General features: G+C 41.2%; 1 protein-coding gene across 1 annotated transcript; it reads left to right on the top strand.

The window, feature by feature from the left end:
- Positions 1-911: 911 nt before the first annotated feature.
- On the top strand, positions 912-7,345 carry tlr9 (toll-like receptor 9). Its single transcript, XM_034172560.1, is given in 4 exon segments — positions 912-990; positions 2,504-4,058; positions 4,061-5,457; positions 6,454-7,345. Coding segments are annotated over 4 exon segments (3,162 nt in total). The 5' UTR covers positions 912-987; the 3' UTR covers positions 6,661-7,345.
- The last annotated feature ends 13,522 nt before the right edge of the window (positions 7,346-20,867 follow it).

The raw sequence follows: 20,867 nt of genomic DNA, 5'->3' as shown, positions 1-20,867 counted from the left end.
GAAGTCCGTGGGGTATAGAGCCTTCTCCTACCGTGGCCCTACTCTCTGGAACGATCTACCTGCAGCTATAAGGCAGTCCAACATGGTGGAGACTTTTAAATCAAGCTTGAAGACCCACTTTTTTTAGACTGTCTTATCATTAATCTATTCTGTTTTTATGTTTGCCTAGTAATGTTTTTAATCTACTGGGTTTTACTTTATTGTGCCCTTTTTGATCTTAAATTTACTCTGTGTTGTTATGAATTGTGTGTTATGTGAAGCGCCTTGGGACAACTCTGTAGTGAGATGGCGCGATATAAATTAATAAATTGAAATTGAAATTGAGCAAAGGGTGTGAATACTTACATGTACATGTGATTTCTTCATTTTTTGTAAATTTGCAAAAATTCAAAAAACCTTTTTGCATGTTGTCATTATGGGGTGTTGTGAGTAGCATTTTGAGGGAAAAATTAATTTGCTCCATTTTGGAATAAGGCTGTAATATAGCAAAATGTGGAAAAAGTGAAGTGCTGTGAATACTTTCTGGATGCACTTTATAGCCGTCCCTTGACTTCTCAAAAGAAAACTGGTTGTAAAAGTGATAATTTGTGTTAAAAATACTACTTACATTAAATTTGTCCAGTTATGTCTGGGCTCTGAAAACAGTCACTATGTTTTCAAATGACCTTTATTCCTTGTCGTTATCAATCCCAATATTTTTGTTAAACTTCAAGCACATCTTGATTGCTTCATTTTAACTCTGCTGCCAGTACTTAAATACTTATGGATCTCACGGGTTTTGCTTTTTTAGATTGAAGCCATTTCTTTGTAATTATCTTAGTTTTCACTTGCGTCAGTTTGCACAAGACTGGTGTACTCATGACCACGGTTTCACTTCTGCATAAGTAGAACTATATAGAGTTGTTGCACAACCTCTTTCATTTTCTGATGGATTAACAATTGCTGCTTCTTGCTGCTAACATAGGATTGTGGAGAAAAGTGACTACAATGGTAGGTAAAACAAAATCTTATTCTAATGAAAGAAAGCCTTGTATTATGATAGGACAATAAAATGCAGTTCTGTTGGCTTAAGTGTAAGAATGGAAACTTGCTTGTTTGTTAGGAGGTCTTTGATAAGTCATGTTCATTTTTAATAACAGTTCTCATCAGATCTTTTAGAAGTACAAAGAAATCCAGAAAATGTTCAACCCCTAATCAGACAATCTTTGGAATTTATTCTAAATATAAGGATTAAATCATCACTTTTACAGCCAGTTTTCCTTCAAACGTCACGGGATGGATACATGAACATTTCCAAGTAACTGACTTCGCTTGCATCAATCATGAAGAAACACAAGCAGTATGGTTCTGTATGGTAAATCTATGTCAAGCAGGTAGTTTCCTAAAACTGAGTGACTATGTTGGAAGGAGACTCATGAGGGAAGCCAACAGGATACATAGACTGTTTTGAAAGAATTATAGGCTTCTGTGGTTGTGGTTGGTGAGACTGCACAGTGCAACTTTTGTCTGTTGCATACAGGTTAATGATGAAGTGGTATAGATGAGGATCTTTGTTAAACAAGTGAAATTTCAGCTGGAGTTTACCGGAAGGCATATGGGAAACCAGAGCCTAGATATGATTTGTTTTCCTGTTTTACTATACTTCTCCACGCCACTTCAACATGAAGCTGCAAATGGGGATGCAACAGGCAAATGTTGCACCATTCCAGGTTTCGCCCCTGACATCCACAAAAGTCTATAAATGCTGTGATGGGGGTCTTGTTGGCTTCCTTCACTAGTCTCCTTCCAGCATTTTCACTAAGTTTTTGAGAACTGCTTACCTGACACAGATTTACTATACTTTTTGTATTTCTTACCATGTAGTACCATACTGCTTGCAGGGTATAATACCCCTGTTCCACAGACCGTCTGTAACATATTTAATCACTTAGAAATGTTCATGTATCTTCTCCAAAGAAAACTGGCTGCAAACGTGGGGAGAGGTGATGGTCTAGTGGTTAAAGCATTGGGCTTGAGACCAGAGGATCCTCGGTTCGAATCCCAGGTTGACCGGAAAATCAAAGGCCCTTGGGCAAGGTCTTTAATCTCCCATTGCTCCCGGTGTGTAGTGAGTACCTTGTATGGCAAGCACCCTCACATCGGGGTGAATGTGAGGCATTATTGTAAAGCACTTTGAGCATCTGATGCAGATAGAAAAGCGCTATATAAATGCAGTCCATTTACCATTTATTTACCATTCAAATGTAATGATTTAATCCTTGTATTTAGAATAAACTAACCTCATCCCATTGCTAGCCTTAAATGCTGGAATAGATGTGTATGAACAAATAAATAAAGTTGACCACACAAAACATGAAATATCTTGGGTTCATACTGTGTGCAATGAAAGAGAAGTCATTAAATTTGCATTTTCCATATCATCCCAATTGTTGACCTCTGTTGTAAATTATTTAGACTACATTCTCTGAAGAACGTAAACATTTGTTTCTTTTGTGGTTTGCAGGCTTTTTTGCGGCATATCTTCATAATTAGTCACATTCTTCCATTAGTGAGTGCTATTAATACCGCCTTCCTCCCTTGTGACACCGATGGGAATGCTACGATAGTAGACTGCAGTAAGAGACATCTCAGCTACGTTCCTCCCTTCAAGTCCACCACCGTAAAGTCACTGGATTTAAGTAAGACAAAGATTATGGATGTGGGAGTGAATGCTTTCTTGGGTGTCCCAAACCTCACCACACTGAAAATCACGATGAATTGTCTACCAGGTCACTTGAGAGCATTGGATGACCGATCATGCAAAATGGATATTGACCTTTATGCCTTCAAGAGTTTGACAAAGCTTCTGCACCTAAATCTGTCAGGAAACAGCCTAACGTCTATACCCTGGTTACCTGAGTCCCTGACGGTTCTTGACCTACAGGATAATTCCATCTTCAACATTGCTTCTCCTTTAAATACTCCAAATCTTGAACATCTCTTTCTTTCCAGAAACTGTTTTTATGCAAACCCCTGTGATCAATCATTTTACATCAGTGAGGGTGTTTTCAGTGAACTGCCGAAACTTCAGAATCTTACGTTAGGATTCAATAATTTGACGTCTGTCCCCAAAGGCCTGCCACACTCACTGGTACATCTGGATTTTAGAGAGAACACAATCACGGAAATCCCAGAAAATGCATTTGAAAACCTGACGGCCCTCAAATATTTGAATTTGGAGTGGAATTGTCAGCGTTGTGATCATGCATTCATGCCCTGTTTTCCTTGCCCTGGTAATGCCTCCCTCAAACTACATCCACAGTCATTTTATGCCGAGAACAGTTCCATTCAGGAACTCCTTTTGAGAGGAAACTCTCTGAAGACATTTCCTGGAAACCTCTTCAAGCCTTTGAGGAATTTAAAAGTACTGGATATTTCTGACAACTTTCTCATGGAATATGCTATAAGTAATGGTTCATTTTTCACAGATCTGAAGGGCCTCAAATTTATTAGTCTTATCTATAACTATCAGCCATTAAAGACATTTCGGGAACTGAACCTTTCACCACATCTTGGAGATATTTCAGGACTAGAATACCTTCTTCTGAGTGGTAACTTTTTCCGCACGCTTTCATTAAACAGCCTTAAAGTCCTGTCCAAACTACACAATCTGAAGAAACTAGAATTGCGGATGAACTTCATTAATGCTTCTAACATTATTCGCGCTTTGACCACCTTACCTTCTCTCAGCTATATTGATCTTTCGCAAAATATGCTTCGTTTCCTCTCATGCTGCTCCAGTCTAAGATTTGGGTCTGTTTATCAACACAGCTCTCAGAACCAGAACTTTCATGAGTACAGTATTCTTGACCCACCCTTTATCCAGAGAAATCGAGAAGTCACCACAAATGATGTCTGGGAACACGATGAAACTAAAGCATGGGAAGTGCTACAAACCAATATGTTAAAAAGTCTCCAATTTTGGGAGTTCAAATATCATTACTGCCACTCTAACTTGACCATTGATCTCTCTCAAAATGATATTCTAGTTCTTACCCCAGATGTCTTTTTGGGCATGGAAATGCTCTTTGTTTAGACCTCTCCTTTAATTACATGAACCAGAGAATACATCCTGGGCTGTTCGATACAATGACAAACTTGGTTTTCCTAAATTTGTCGTATAATAGACTTGATCTTTATGACAAAGAGGCTTTCAGTGAACTTACTGCTAATCTAAAGGTATTAGACCTCAGTAACAATGAGTTTCATTTCCAAATGAGGGGGATGGGCCATCGTTTTCAGTTCCTCCAAAATCTTGCAAAGTTGGAAGTACTAAGCCTGGCAAACAATGATATTGGGATGCGATTGGACCAAAAACTCTTCAGCAGCTCTCTAAAGTACCTCGACTTTCATGGAAATCACTTAGACGTCATGTGGGAGTCTACCAACAACAAGTACACTTACTTCTTCCAGAACCTTACAAACTTGATCTACCTGGACATCTCCAACAACAAACTGAAATCAATTTCACCAGATGTTCTTGTTAACTTCCCCAAAAGCACTGAAGTACTCATCATCAAGCAAAATAGTCTGACCTATTTCCCTTGGGAAAGCATCAAAGAACTCAGCAATTTATGGCACCTGGACCTCAGCTCTAATTACCTCACTGATTTGCCATACAAAGCCATCAGATCTGGAGCAAGGTTTTCTCACCTAGACCTAAGCAACAATCGTATTGCTGTTATTCCAGAGAATTTTTTGATGAAGTTGCAAACCCTGTATATCAACCACAACTACATCAAAGAGCTAAACCAGAGCATTTTCGTCGGTCCCATTCTAAACGGTAGTTCCCTACGGAAACTCAAACTGCATCATAACCCCTTTAAATGTGACTGTACCACATCGTGGTTTGCAGAATTCTTGCGGACCACTCATATAGAAATTCCAAATCTCAGTACACTTATTCACTGTGAATACCCAGAGTCCCAACAGGGGCAGACTGTGCTGTCGATGGATGAACATTCCTGCCAGGACATCTATGGTAGTGTTGCCTTTCTCATCAGTTGTTTTTTGGTTGTGATTTTTGTTGTTTTTCCTCTGCTGAAACATCTCTACGGCTGGGACCTGTGGTATTGCACACAGGTGCTTTGGGCCGGATATAAGGGCTACACTCAGCTGGCTGGGAGGGATTCCCCATTTGATTACGATGCTTTTGTGGTATTTGACACCAGCAACCAGGCTGTGACGGATTGGGTCTACAATGAGTTAACTGTCCATTTGGAGAACTCAGGTCACCGGCGGTTTTGTCTCTGCTTGGAGGAAAGGGACTGGATTCCTGGACTTTCTTGTATTGAAAATCTCCACAGTGCCATCTACAGGAGCACAAAGACAGTGTTTGTGCTGTCCAGCAGTGAAGCAGTGAGTGGTGTGATTCGCCAGGCTTTCTACATGGTTCAGCAGAGGCTACTGGATGAAAAGGTTTGTGCATTCCTACCTGGTCCATAAGTATTTGATGATATTGTTTTTGTAATTTTACCTCCACAACACCACAATGGAGTTGAAATGAAATCACAGTCACAACCATACGAGCCTGCAAATCCTTCAGAATTGTCATGGTGTCTTGGTGGCTTCCATCACTCATCTCCTTCTTGCGCAGTCACTCAGTTATGGAGAACACTCTGCGCCAGACATATTTCCCACATAGTTGTTGTTGTCCTTTCGGTAGCTCTTGTTTGTTCAGGGTCACCACAGCAGATAACAGCCAGATCTGCATTGGTATTTGACAAAGGTTTTACGACGGATGTCCTTCCTGATGCAACTCCAGTTTTACCTGGAGAAATGCACACAGCCCCTAGTGTTCCGAAGAGGTCTCCCATCCAAATACTAACCTGCTTAGCTTCTGGGATCTGACAGGATCAGGCTTACACAGAGCAGACTGGCTGCATTTCACACATAGTACCATAGTCGGTGTTTATGTTTCTCAGGGATTAAATAAAATCACATAAATAAAGACACATTCACTGACTTGGAAATGTTTACTATATATGTGTCCATCACCTGACATTTGAGGAAAAGTGACTGTAAAAGTAAAATCCTGTAAGTACAAATTAAAAGGTAAAATCCTGTAAAATCCTTCAATTTGTATTAACAACAATCCTTGTATTTAATTTTAAAAATTAAGTCTTTGAAATTAGAGGGACTATGTCTAAAAAATGGCTGGAATTACAAAATGTTAATGTAATATTTTATTTAAACTCCTTGCATTACGTAAATCTAAGTCTACACTGCAAGCATATGTTGATTGTTTCATTTCAACTGCATTTTGGTTATGTGCTGATTGATGGAAGATCACAAAAAAATTGTCACTGTCCAAATAATTATGGTCCTAACTGTAAATAGCAAATGTTTGTGTAGTCTTATTGGAGGTACAATATTTTCAGCAACATGTAATTATCTCTGATTTATGCAAACAAGGTGGATGTCACCGTTCTGGTTCTGTTGGATGAGTTGTTTCCCAAACTGAAGTACCTTCAGCTGAGAAAGCGACTGTGTGGAAAATCAGTGTTGTCCTGGCCAAGAAACCCAAGAGCCCATCCCATTTTTTGGAATCGCATGAGAAGGGCATTGTCATTGGATAACCTCAAGTTTTATGACCACAACATGAGTGAGAGTTTTACATGAGTTATGGCATCCAATCCAAAATTTAAGAACACCATGGTACAACTATGAAATCTGAAAATCTTCTGGGCCCACCCAAACCTTTTATCATGATGTGGATTGACACTTGAGACAAAGATGAAATATTTCCATGTAGATATTATGTGGAACTATGTCAGATAAAAGAAGAGTAACATAATTAAAATCCCATGGATTTTTGACTTATTATTACATTTTTAATAGCATAAACATTTTGTGGTAATTGTAAACTTTATTATATATTTGAAAATCAAAGATATTATTGCTTGCTTATTTTTAATGACCTATTACAGCCCACTTGCAGTACTTTCCAGCTCACACTTTTGGGAATCATTGATTTATGTCAACAAAAAACTTATTTAACTTATTTCTTTCATTCTTTGTTTTTTAATTTGATTATCCCCCAAATTACTGATCAAACATTACTTTATCTATTAGTGTTCTTGTAAATTTCTCTTGAACTAATAGATAAATACAAATTGAACAATTAACATTATCAAATCATGCAAATGTAAAACTTTAATGTCTGTGAACCAAATAAACTTTTGTGAAAATATGGACAACAGTGTGGATCTTGTCAAAAACGTTAGGTGGCTATAAGTATTTTTTACTGATTTAGATTTTGAAAGGGCTGAAAATGATTTGTGTGTGTGTGTGTGTGTGTGTGTGTGTGTGTGTGTGTGTGTGTGTGTGTGTGTGTGTGTGTGTGTGTGTGTGTGTGTGTGTGTGTGTGTGTGTGTGTGTGCCTCTGCTGCACCTTAACAATACACAACTGTTTGATTTTTACTTCAGAAGTTTTCTTTAAAAATATGACTGTCCTGTTGGATAGTTTAAGTACAGTAGTCGATTTTTATTTTACAGTCCTTGTTTTTCCTTGTTGTGTTCATGACATGTTTGAGGATTTTGACGGCTTTTGTGTTTCTGAGAAATGAAAATGTTGCTAATGGGTTTTTTTTTTTTATAAAACTCACGTGAAATTATACAAATAAACCTGATTTAAATTCAGTATTGCATTTTCATGACTATAGCAGGGATGTCTTTTATGTGAATTCCCAGGTGTAATACAATGTACGTATTTCACTTCTCTTTTGTCAGACATTAAAGGAACTGTAACTGGTGTTTACTTTATAGAGTTGAAAATAGGAAAAGGATAACATAATACAGTTTGTGCTTCATTCAACATGTTTTGATCACCTCTGTGCAGAGAACAAAAACGGAAGTGATTGCCAATGACAAAAACATATATTTTAAGAATTTTTATTATCACATTGTAGAACCTTTTGAAAACAGTACTTTGGAAATGTTTAAGTGCCTGAAAATTTAATGAATTTTCAGTTAACCCACTAAGGAGGAAGTGTAAAAGCACCATTTTACAGAATCAGAGCTCTGAGTTTGAAAACTTCACTTTGGCACAGTATCATACATGTTGGTAAAAGGAAACATTCATACAAGACATGGTGTGTGAAAAGATGGTGTATAGTTATTCTAAGCTATGGTTTCATGTTGCAGTTTCAGTTTGGTCTCATGGTATGACCATTTTCCACATTTCATAAAAACACATGCCGAGCCTCAGTAAGTTACAGTTACACTAATGGGCATGAATGTCATGGTAATTTGGGGTTGTTGATGTCTTTGAACTGTTCTTTTTCCAGGGTGGAATGATTGTACAGCATACATCCTGAAGGACTTGAAAAACAAGAATCTGGTGCACAAGTTTGAATTTATTTTGGAGGAGAAAACTTAAAAAATTCATAGATCTTTTGATTTTATGCAACATAAAGACATGAATGACTGTTTTTAACAGTGTACCAAAGTGATCAACCCAACACTAAACTAATGAAATGCCAGAGTACAAATTACAGTCTTCTTGTTGATAATGTGTTGACTGAAATGTGTATTTTCAGTTTTGTTTATTCACTCATTCATTTTCTGAACCTGTTTATTCCAAGTAAGGGTCACAGGTGGGGTGGGGGCTGAACCCTATCCCAGCAGTCATTCGTGGAGACGCTGACACAAAAAGACAAACACATTAACACTCCCACTCACACCTACGGACAAATGTTCCCAAGTCACCGATCCTGGATGTCTTTGGAAGTGGGAGGAAGTGGGAGCACCTGGAGAGAACCCACACAAACATCGGGAAAACATGCATACTGGGACCTTTGTAAGTTGCCCATGCCATGGACACTAACACACCCCCATACCATCACAGATGCTGGCTTTTGAACGTTGAGCTGGTAACAGTCTGGATGGTCTTTTTCCTCTTTTTTCCGGAGGACACGACATCCATGATTTCCAAAAACAATTTGAAATGTGGACTCATCAGACCACAGCACACTTTGCATCTGTCCATTTCAAAGGACCTCGGGCCCAGAGAAGGCAGCGGCGTTTCTGGATTATGTTGATGTATGGCTTTCACTTTGCATGGTCGAGTTTTAACTTGCACTTGTAGATGTAGTGACGAACTGTGTTAACTGACAAGGGTTTTCTTAAGTGTTCCTGAGCCCATGTGGTAAGATCCTTTACACAATGATGTCAGTTTTTAATGCAGTGCCGCCTGAGGGATCGAAGGTCACAGACATTCAGTGTTGGTTTTCGGCTTTGCCGCTTACATGTAGAAAGTTCTCCAGATTCTCTGAATCTTATGATTATATTATGGACTGTAGATGATGGAATCCCTAAATTCCTTGTAATTGAACATTGAGAAACATTGTTTTTAAATTGTTGGACTATTTTTTTATGCAGTTGTTTACAAAGTGGTGATCTTCGCCCCATCTTTGCTTGTGAATGGCTGAGCCTTTTGGGGATGTTCCTTTTATCCCCAATCATGACACTCACAATTAGTGTCCTCAGTTCCCAAACGCTTATTGAGTGTTGTTAGAAGGAAAGGTGATGTAACACAGTGGTAAACAGACCACTGTCCCAGCTTTTTTTTTTTTCATTTTGCATTTGAGGTACCCACAGAAGCTCAGTGGCTTCCTCGAGTTCATTAAGGTGATCCTCCTTGACCTAGATGATGGCAGGAAGCAGCTCAAGCCTAAACTACTGGCCTTAAAAAAAAGCTGGAGTAAAGTTCTATAGAAAAGTTGTTATAAAGCATTTGTTATTGGCAGTTCCTAAACAAAACACTTTGTGGATTTTGTTCAGACAAGTGTTTGTTGTTATTGTGAACAATTTTACTATGCATATGTATAGTGTTATAGGGTTCTATTCAGATTATGTGAGCCCCAAAGAGGCAAGTTTGTTCTTATTTTGGTTGTTAAAAAATTCAACTTAATAGTACTTTTAATGATTAATAACTTTGCTAAGCTTGTAAGGTGTTACAAGTTTTGTCACTGTGACTGATCTTAACCCCAGAGAGGCAAATCTGATCTGATTTTATTTTGGTTGTTAAGAATTCATCTCAAAACGGAGTTATGAGACACATAAGTTTGTATTATGTTAATAGAACTCAAATTGTATAAGGCAATTTGTTTCCTCAAGTGAACTGAGTTGTCAGAACTAGAATGTAATCATTGATAAGATGATAGAAAACGGGGTCATAACAACTCAAAAAATAACATAAAAAAAGAGCCATTTAAGTTAGTGGTATTCAGTTCTGATCAATTCACTTAAAACATTTTAAGTTAGTTTGTAAAATTGTTACATACAAGTGAAATATACTTGTTAGTTTTAAGTTCACTGAACTGAGTAAAATGGTACTTCAAACTAGATTTACATAAGTTTAATTAACTATAAATTGTTAAGTTCCTATAACTTTAACAATTAAATTTTTGAAAATTATTTGATTTAAGTTGCCAAACTCAAATGGTTTAAGGCAATCGGTTTCCTCAAATGGTTTGAGTTCAACTAACTCTTTGGGTTTTACAGTGTAATACAAAAATATATATTTATGACCAAGAGAGATCTGCATAAAGCAAAACTTCCGCCAACACTCGTTTCCAGTTCCACAAAATTTTACCTTGGAAAAAGATGTACAAGGTCAAAATCCTGTTAGAAGTGGCTTTTCATAAGATAGATTAGATGCGATGAAATAGTATGCATTTAGTTCATGCACTTGAAGGTTTTTTTTTTTGTGGTGTTGGTATTTTTTCAACTTTTCAGTTTCTGAATCTTTGCTATGCACAATATGTCATTGCTTTTTGGCACTTGGTTTCCAAGTGATAACTGGAAGATAGACAAGCAGGTATAAAATTGGAACCTCCATCCAATTTTGGTGGTGTAGGTAAATCCATAACAAAAAATGAGAGTGATTGAGGCCCTTTTGATTGAGATGTAATACAAAATGTACACCAAATGGGCTTTTCAATATAAAATTCAACTTTCAAATATGAGAGTGATTGGGGCATGTTTGATTAAGATATAATGTAAAATATACATTAAATGGGGTTTTCAATGTTAAATTTAAATGACCTCAAAATCTGTAATTTGGATCAGATCCGGATCAAACTTTGACAGTCGATATAACATTCCATCCTACATAGCGCACTCAAATATGGAAGAAATTTGATCTTTTTTTGACAGAGTTATGATTTTTTGAAAATACATTCAATGTTAAAGATAGGGATTTTTTCAATTTTCCATGATTTTTCCCAACTTTGACCTTTGACTTATGACCTTGAAAATTGAATCACTTCTTGCTGTTTACAGACAGGCAAACAGGCAAACAAACAAATAAACAGGGGCGATAACAACTTTGTTGGCGGAGGTAATAAAACATCAAATTTCTAGTGCTGTTGCTGAAGCAGGGTCTAGCTGTTGAAGACCACATCAGTATCCTGTCTGTGATAATGTTTACTTTACTGCTGAGAAATAGAGTTCTGAGAATTGTTCGTTCTGGCTGACTGATTTGGCCCTGTCTTTGCCTATTTGAGGTGTGGTTACTGGATTCTTCTGCAGATGATCACAGTGGAGTGGGGGACCTATTTGGTATTTCCCTGTGTGAGGAAGAGTTTGGATGAAAACTGCCAAAAAATGAGAACTTGGCTTCTGTCTTTTTGTCCTCTGGGCAGCATGGTGGCTTTGTGGTTAGCACTGTTGCCTCACTCCAAGAAGGTCCTTGCTTCCCAGCTGGTCCTTTCTGTGTGGAGTTTCTCCCTGCATGGGTTTCCTCCCACTATCAAAACATGCTTATTTAGGGTCTAATCCTTTCCCTGCCCCTGACTAATGCAGCGTTTCTACATCTGGAGTTTGTCCCCGGGCACCGGCGTGTGGCTGCCCACTGCTCCTAGTGGTTCAACCCAGTCTCATGGCAGTTCGTGTCAGCATTACGAAAAGTACATTAATCTGTGGGGTTGCAACGGGAACGGGATCACAAAAAAAATGTGACACTGGGCTGTGGTTGGATTGTGTCTGACTATTATTCGTCTGGTCAAAGCAGATGGCTATCCCCAGAATCTGGTCTGTTTCTTCCTCAAAACTTGCCTGAGGGCCTTTTCCCTTAACATTGTTGCCTGCTTGCTTAGAGGGATTGGTTTGACATTACCCTTGTGAAGCGCATTACTCCAACTTATGTTGTTTTTTTTGGCACTATATAACTAAATTAAACTTAAATTGACAAATTAAATTAAAACATTTTATTGTGGAATGATAAGATATGACATATCACATATCTGTATTGGCCATACATCTCTTCTTGTTGTCTATTGCCTGTTTGCAAGGACCACAGTGAAAATAAGAGCATCCTCCTATCTGGATCCAGATCATCTCCAAAATTCAGTGGAATCTTACATGCCCTAATATCTGTGAAGGAAATTTGGTGAAAATCCATGAAGCATTTTTTTTTAAATGTAATCGTTCAAAGCCTATATAAAGTGAAATCTTAATCCTAACTCTGGTTCCAGGTCACCTCCAAAATTTAATGGAGTCTTCCATGCCCTAATATCTATTTGTGAAGCAAATTTGGTGAGAATCCATGAAGCATTTTTTTTTCTTTTTTCTTTTTTAATGTAGTCCTTCAAAGCCTATATAAAGTGAAGTCTTACAAGGGCGCAATTTAGAACTAGAAATTGGGGGGGGGGACAAAGTACGAGTCCCGCAGGGCCGAAGCCCATAGGCGGGGGGTCTGGGGGCCGCTTTAAGCCCCCAGAAGCCAATGGTTTCTAGATAAGCTCAGATGCATTCTGAGCATCCAGAACAGTAATTTTAATGTTTTGAGAAGACCATAAAGTGGACACCATTTGACTTAGGCAATTTGAAACTGAGGATATAAGTACTTTTTTCTGAGAATAGCCAGTATTGATTTTATTAACATCCTGGTGTAAATAAGGTATCACCACATGTGTAGATCTCAAAAAGAATGATAGGTTGACTTTTCATTAAAAAAAACAACTGCAATGTGGTAAAATGTTTTCATAAATATGAAAGAACAGGCTCTTAATAATTATTAACTATCGCATACTGTATTTTTTTTCTCAAGATTTGTTTTTGCATAAGTTTGAAAAAACAACAGATCATAAGTTTAGGATAAATTACTTATCATGAATTTAATTTTTGAAGTGGCACTAATGACAACACTCATACTGAACATAATTTCGCTTGCATAGACTGATTTTGGAGATCAAGCAATAATTGCAGATGGGCTTTCTGAGGTCCCCCTCTAGCTGCCACCTTATCGTGGTGGGGGAGTTTGCGTACCCGGATGATCCTAGGAGCTATGTTGTCGGGGACTTTGTGCTCCCTGTAGGGTCTCCCAAGGCAAACAGGTCCTAGGTGACGGGTCAGACTAAGGGCAGTTCAGAACCTCCATGACCACTAAAAGATCAAGGACCGAGACGTCGCCCGGTATGGCGGAGCCGGGGTCCCACCCTGGAGCCAGGCCTGGGGTTGGGGCTCGCGAGCGAGCGCCTGGTGGTCGGGCCTTAGCCCATGGGGCCCAGCCGGGCTCAGCCCGAAAGAGTGACGTGGGCCCGCCCTCCTGTGGGTTCACCACCTGCAGAGGGGGCCATGGGGGTTGGGTGCAGAGAGGATTGGGTGGAGGTCAAGGGCGGGTGGCCCGGCGGCCCGGTCCATGCTCACAGCCCCTGGCTGTTGGGACATGGCATGTCACCTCACTAGGGGGGAAGGAGCCTGAGCTTGTGAGGGAGGTTGAGAGATACCGACTAGAGATAGTCGGGCTCACCTCCACGCACAGCTTGGGCTCTGGTACCCAACTCCTGGAGAGGGGCTGGACGCTTCATTTTTCTGGCGTCGCCCACGGGGAGAGGTGGAGAGCTGGGGTCGCATTGCTTATTGCTCCCCAGCTCAGTCGCCAAGTGTTGGAGTTCACTCCGGTGAACGAGAGGGTCGTGTCCCTACGCCTTCGGGTCGGGGACAGGTCTCTCACCATTGTCTCGGCCTACGGGCCAAGCAGCAGTGCAAAGTACCCGACCTTCCTGGAGTCCCTGGGAGGGGTACTAGATAGCGCTCTGACTGGGGACTCCATTGTTCTCCTGGGGGATTTCAACGCCCATGTGGGTGGCGACAGTGAGACCTGGAGGGGGGTGATTGGGAAGCACGGCCTTCCCGATCTGAACCCGAGTGGTGTTCAGTTGTTGGACTTCTGTGCTAGTCACAGTTTGTCCATCACGAACACCATGTTCGAGCACAAGGGTGTCCATAAGTGCACGTGGCACCAGGACACCCTGTGCCGGAGGTCGATGATCGACTTCGTAGTCGTATCATCTGACCTTCAGCCACGTGTCTCAGACACTCGAGTGAAGAGAGGGGCAGAGCTGTCGACTGATCACCACCTGGTGGTGAGTTGGATCCGCTGGGAGGGTAGGAAGCCGGTCAGACCTGGCAGGCCCAAACATATCGTGATGGTCTGCTGGGAACGACTGGCGGAACCCTCTGTCAGCAAGGTCTTCAACTCCCACCTCCGGGAGAGCTTCTCCCAGATCCCGGGGGAGGTTGGAGACATGGAGTCCGAGTGGACCATGTTCTCCACCTCCATTGTCGATGCGGCCGCTTGTAGCTGTGGTCACAAGGTCTCTGGTGCCTGTCGCGGCGGCAATCCCCGACTCCGGTGGTGGACACCGGAAGTAAGGGATGCTGTCAAGCTGAAGAAGGAGTCCTACTTGTTTTTGTTGGTAGGTGGGACCCCGGAGGCAGCTGACAGTTACCGGCAGGCCAAGCGTGCCACAGCCCGTGCGGTCGCAGAGGCAAAAACTCGGGTCTGGGAGGAGTTCAGGGAGGCCATGGAGGAGGACTATCAGTCGGCCTCGAAAAAATTCTGCCAAACCGTCCGACAGCTCAGGAGGTGGAAGCAGCTCTCCACCAGCACTGTCTACGGTGCTCTACGATGAATACTTCGAGGATCTCCTCAATCCCATTGTCACGTCTTCCGAAGAGGAAGCAGAGGCTGGGGACTCAGAGGCAGACTCATCCATTACCCAGGCCGAAGTCACAGAGGTGGTTAGAAAGCTCCTCGGTGGCAAGGCTCCTGCGGTGGATGAAATCCATCCTGAGTATCTTAAATCTCTGGATGTTGTGGGACTGTCTTGGCTGACATGCCTCTGCAACATTGCGTGGTGGTTGGGGACAGTGCCTCTGGATTGGCAGACCGGGGTGGTGGTCCCTCTGTTTAAGAAGGGGGACCGGAGGGTGTGTTCCAACTACAGGGGGATCACACTCCTCAGCCTCCCCGGTAAGGTCTATTCCAGAGTACTGGAGAGGAGAATTCGACCGATACTCGAACCTCGGATTCAGGAGGAGCAGTGTGGTTTTCGTCCTGGTCACGGCACACTAGACCAGCTCTACACGCTCCATCGGGTGCTCGAGGGTTCATGGGAATTCGAGTGGACCATGTTCTCCACCTCCATTGTCGATGCGGCTGCTCGTAGCTGTGGTCGCAAGGTCTCTGGTGCCTGTCGCGGCGGCAATCCCCGAACCCAGTGGTGGACACCGGAAGTAAGGGATGCCGTCAAGCTGAAGAAGGAGTCCTACTTATCTTTGTTGGTAGGTGGGACCCCAGAGGCAGCTGACAGGTACCGGCAGGCCAAGCGTGCCGCAGCCCGTGCGGTCGCAGAGGCAAAAACGCGGGTCTGGGAGAAGTTCGGGGAGGCTATGGAGGAGGACTATCGGTCGGCCTCGAAGAGATTCTGGCAAACCGTCGGACGCCTCAGGAGGTGGAAGCAGCTCTCCACCAGCACTGTTTACGGTGCAGGTGGGGAGCTGTTGACCCTGACTGGGGATGTTGTCGGGCGGTGGAAGAAATACTTCGAGGATCTCCTCAATCCCATCGTCACGTCTTCCAAAGAGGAAGCAGAGACTGGGGACTCAGAGGCGGACTCATCCATTACCCAGGCCGAAGTCACCGAGGTGGTTAGAAAGCTCCTCAGTGGCAAGGCTCCTGGGGTGGATGAAATCCATCCTGAGTACCTTAAGTCTCTGGATGTTCTGGGGCTGTCTTGGCTGACACGCCTCTGCAACATCGTGTGGCAATCGGGGACAGTGCCTCTGGATTGGCAGACTGGGGTGGTGGTCCCTCTGTTTAAGAAGGGGGACCGGAGGGTGTGTTCCAACTATAGGGGGATCACACTCCTCAGCCTCCCCGGTAAGGTCTATTCCAGAGTACTGGAGAGGAGAATTTAATCGATGGTCGAACCTCGGATTCAGGAGGAGCAGTGTGGTTTTTGTCCTGGTCGCAGCACACTGGACCAGCTCTACACACTCCATCGGGTGCTCGAGGGTTCATGGGAGTTTGCCCAACCAGTCCACATGTGTTTTGTGGATCTGGAGAAGGCGTTTGACCGTGTCCCCTGGGGTACCCTGTGGGGAGTGCTGCGGGAGTACGGGGTCCGGGGTCCTTTGCTAAGGGCTATCCGGTCCCTGTACGACCGTAGCAGGAGCTTGGTTCGCATTGCCGGTAGTAAGTCAGACCTGTTTCCAGTGCACGTTGGCCTCTGCCAGGGCTGCCCTTTGTCACCAGTTCTGTTCATTATTTTTATGGACAGAATTTCTAGGCGCAGCCAGATTGTAGAGGGGGTCTGGTTTGGGAACCACAGAATCTCGTCTCTGCTGTTTGCGAACAATGTGGTTCTGTTGGCTTCGTCAAATCAGGACCTTCAGCGTGCACTGGGGCGGTTTGCAGCGTCCGGGATGAAAATCAGCACCTCCAAATCCAAGGCCATGGTTCTTGACCGGAAAAAGGTGCTTTGCCCTCTTCAGGTCGGTGGAGTGTCCTTGCCTCAAGTGGAGGAGTTTAAGTATCTCGGGGTCTTGTTCACGAGTGAGGGACGGATGGAGCGTGAGATCGATAGACGGATTGGTGCAGCATCTGCAGTGATGCGATCGCTGTATCGGACCGTCGTGGTGAAGAGAGAGCTGAGTAGGGGGGCAAAGCTCTCGATTTACCGATCGATCTACGTTCCGATCCTCACCTATGGTCATGAGATTTGGCTCATGACCGAAAGAACAAGATCGCGAGTACAAGCGGCTGAGATGAGTTTCCTCCGCAGGGTGGCTGGGCGCTCCCTTAGAGATAGGGTAAGGAGGTCGGTCACTCGGGAAGAGCTCGGAGTCGAGCTGCTGCTCCTTCATGTCGAAAGGAGTCAGTTGAGGTGGCTCGGGCATCTTTTCCGGATGCGCCCTGGACACCTCGCTGGAGAGGTGTTCCGGGCACGTCCCACTGGGAGGAGGCCCCGGGGAAGACCCAGGACACGCTGGAGGGACTATATCTCTCGGCTGGCTTGGGAACGCCTTGGGGTTCCCCCGGAGGAGCTGGGGGAGGTGTGTGTGGATCGGGAGGTCTGGGCGGCTTTGCTTGAGCTGCTGCCCCCGCGACCCGACTCCGGATAAAGCGGAAGAAAATGGATGGATGGGCTTTCTGAGGTCCCAGATAGCTTTTCTTATTTCCTTTTCTAACTTTCAGAATTTAGTAAATTAGCATATGGTCCATTGATACTTATGTGTAGACTAGTCCCTAGAGGCAACTATTTTTGGTTTCAAATCTGGGCAAATGCAGTCCCAGAAAATTCCGAATGTGACAAACAAAAAACAGGTGTTGTAAACAAGTCAATGCTGCTAAAAATACAAACTTGCAGAAACAAAGATACTATTCTGACATGGTTTTGCACATAAGACTGACATGGTTTGCACATAAGACTGGCATAGCATGTTTCAAGTACACACATACTTGTATATGTCAGTAGGTGGGGGGGGCATACCATATTCTGTACCCCCGGTTGAAAAGGTGGGGGGGACATGTCCCCCCCTATCCCCCACCAAATTGCGCCCATGAAATCTTAATTCTAACTCTGGATCCGTGTCACCTCCAAAAGTTAATGGAGTCTTCCATGCCCTAATATCTATCTGTGGTGTAAATTTGGTGAGAATCAGTGAAGTAGTTTTGATGTAATCCTTCAAAGCTTATACTATAAAGTGAAATCTTGATCCAGAATCCAGATCCGGATAACCTCCAAAGTTCAGTGGACACTTCCATGGCTTAATATCTATCTGTGAAGGAAATTTGGTGAAAATCCATGAAGCATTTTTTTACGTAATCGTTCAAAGCCTATATAAAGTGAAATCTTAATCCTAACTCTGGTTCCAGGTCACCTCCAAAATTTAATGGCGTCTTCCATGCCCTAATATCTGTCTGTGAAGCAAATTTTGCAAGAATCCATGAAGCTTTTTTTTAACGTAATCCTTCAAAACCTATATAAAGTGAAATTTTAGTCCTAACTCTGGTTCCAGGTCACCTCCAAAATTTAAAGTGAAATCTTAATCCTGTGGATCCGGGTCACCTCCAAAATTCAGTGGAATCTTACATGCCCTAATATCTATCTGTGAAGCAAATTTGGTGAAAATCCATGAAGCATTTTTTTTTACGTAATCCTTCAAAGCCTATATAAAGTGAAATCTTATTTCTAACGCTGGATCTGGGTCACCTCCAAAATTGAATGGAGTCTTCCATGCCCTAATATCTATCTGTGGTGTAAATTTGGTGAGAATCAGTGAAGTAGTTTTGATGTAATCCTTCAAAGCCTAGATAAAGTGAAATCTTGATCCAGAATCCAGATCCGGATCATCTCCAAAATTCAGTGGACTCTTCCATGGCTTAATATCTATCTGTGAAGCAAATTTGGTGAGAATCCATGAAGCATTTCTTTTTTTTTTTTTTTTTTTTTTACGTAATCCTTCAAAGCCTATATAAAGTGAATCCTTAATCCTAAATTAGAAGGTTATAGCTTGAACTATGTAAACAGAGGAAATAAAATGGGAGGAGGAGTTGCTATATATGTCCATAATAACATTAAATTCAAAGTAATAGGAAATATGACATTGACAATATATGACACATCAGAATGCATAACAACAGAGATACTCAATGCAAAAAAAGAAAAATCTTATTGTAAGCTGCTTATACAGGTCACCTGGTTCAAGTCTGGAATTTTTTACAGAGTGGGTGGAAAAAACATTTTCCACAATAGGTAACAAAAAATATTTATCTGCGGAGATTTCAATATTGATTTGATGAACCCAAATAATCACAAACCAACCGATGACTATATCAATAGGAAGCACAGTATGAGTTTTTATCCAGCTATCACTAAACCTATTAGAATTACATCTCATAGTGCTACTCTCATTGACAACATTTTCACAAATGACATGGAGTCCACAAGTATCAGCGGCCTAATGATCTGCGACATATCTGACCACCTGCCTGTCTTTATATTATATGATGACAACTGTAATCACCGTAAAACACCCCAAAAACCCATATACAAACAAATAAAAAATGACAATGCTATCAACTCACTATATCATAACCTGCTTGAACAAGATTGGTATACAGTATATAAAAGAAATGTGGATTCAGCATTTGATAATTTTTTAGAAATCTTTACTTCAGTAAATAATAAAAACTGCCCAATTTGTCAAATTAGTAAAAACAATATAGCTATAAAAAGTCCATGGATAACCAAGGGGTTACGTAATGCTTGTAAAAAGAAAAATAATTTATCTAGACAGTTTATTAGTTTAAGGACTGAGGAATCTGAACATAAATATAAAATTTATAAAAAATAAACTGACTGATATCATGAGAACTAGCAAAAAACTATACTATAGCAATTTATTACATAACAATAGGAATGACACTAAAAAGGTTTGGGGAATATTGAATACTGTTATTAAGGGTTGTAAAAGTAATAAGTCATATCCAGACTATTTTACTGATAAGAATTTTGATAACTATAATATGAATGACATTGTAAATAGTTTTAACAATTTTTTTGTAAATGTTGGACCAGACTTGGCTGATAAAATTCCTAAGTGCAAAGAAAATCAGCTTGACAATTCACCCATAGAAAATAATTCAAAGACAATGTTTCTGTCTGGAGTAACCAAGGCTGAACTAATAGATACTGTTAATAAGTGTAAGAGCAAATCATCTACTGATTGTTGTGATATAGATATGACTGTAATAAAAAGAATTATGCAGAGTATTTCTAAACCTTTAACATATATATGCAACCTATCATTCCAAACAGGAACATTTCCAAACAAAATGAAAATTGCAAAAGTAATACCATTGTATAAAAATGGAAACAAACACATCTTCACTAACTACAGACCAGTCTCTCTACTCCCTCAGTTTTCAAAAATATTAGAGAAACTCTTTAACAACAGATTAGAGAAATTTATAGATAAACACAACATAATTAATGAAAGTCAGTATGGCTTTAGGTCAGCTAGGTCAACATCAATGCCCATAATTGATGTGGCTGAAGAAATCACGAATAAATTAGACAAGAAGAAATATACAGCTGGAATATTTATTGATCTCAGAAAAGCCTTTGATACTCTTAATCATGGAATTTTACTAAGAAAAATTGGAAAGATATGGCATTACGGGAGTGGCTTTGAACTGGATCCAAAGTTATTTAACAGAGAGACAACAGTTTGTGAAGATGGGTGAATTTCAGTCAGGGTATTTTGGCATTGCTTGTGGGGTCCCACAAGGATCTGTATTGGGTCCAATGTTGTTTAATTTGTATAAAAATGATATATTTGGTGTTTCAAAGTTATTAAAACTAATTCTATTTGCAGATTATACTAATATATTCTATTCTAGTGACAATTATCATGACCTAATTCATAGTATAAATAATGAATTACTTAAACTGAAATTATGGATGGATATTAACAAACTTTCCCTAAATTTAAATAAAACTAAAGTAATATTCTTTGGACACTACAAGGAA

This window comes from Thalassophryne amazonica, chromosome 6, assembly GCF_902500255.1.
Source record: "Thalassophryne amazonica chromosome 6, fThaAma1.1, whole genome shotgun sequence".
Taxonomy (NCBI): Eukaryota; Metazoa; Chordata; class Actinopteri; order Batrachoidiformes; family Batrachoididae; genus Thalassophryne; species Thalassophryne amazonica.
This window is presented reverse-complemented; position numbering and strand designations above follow the sequence as displayed.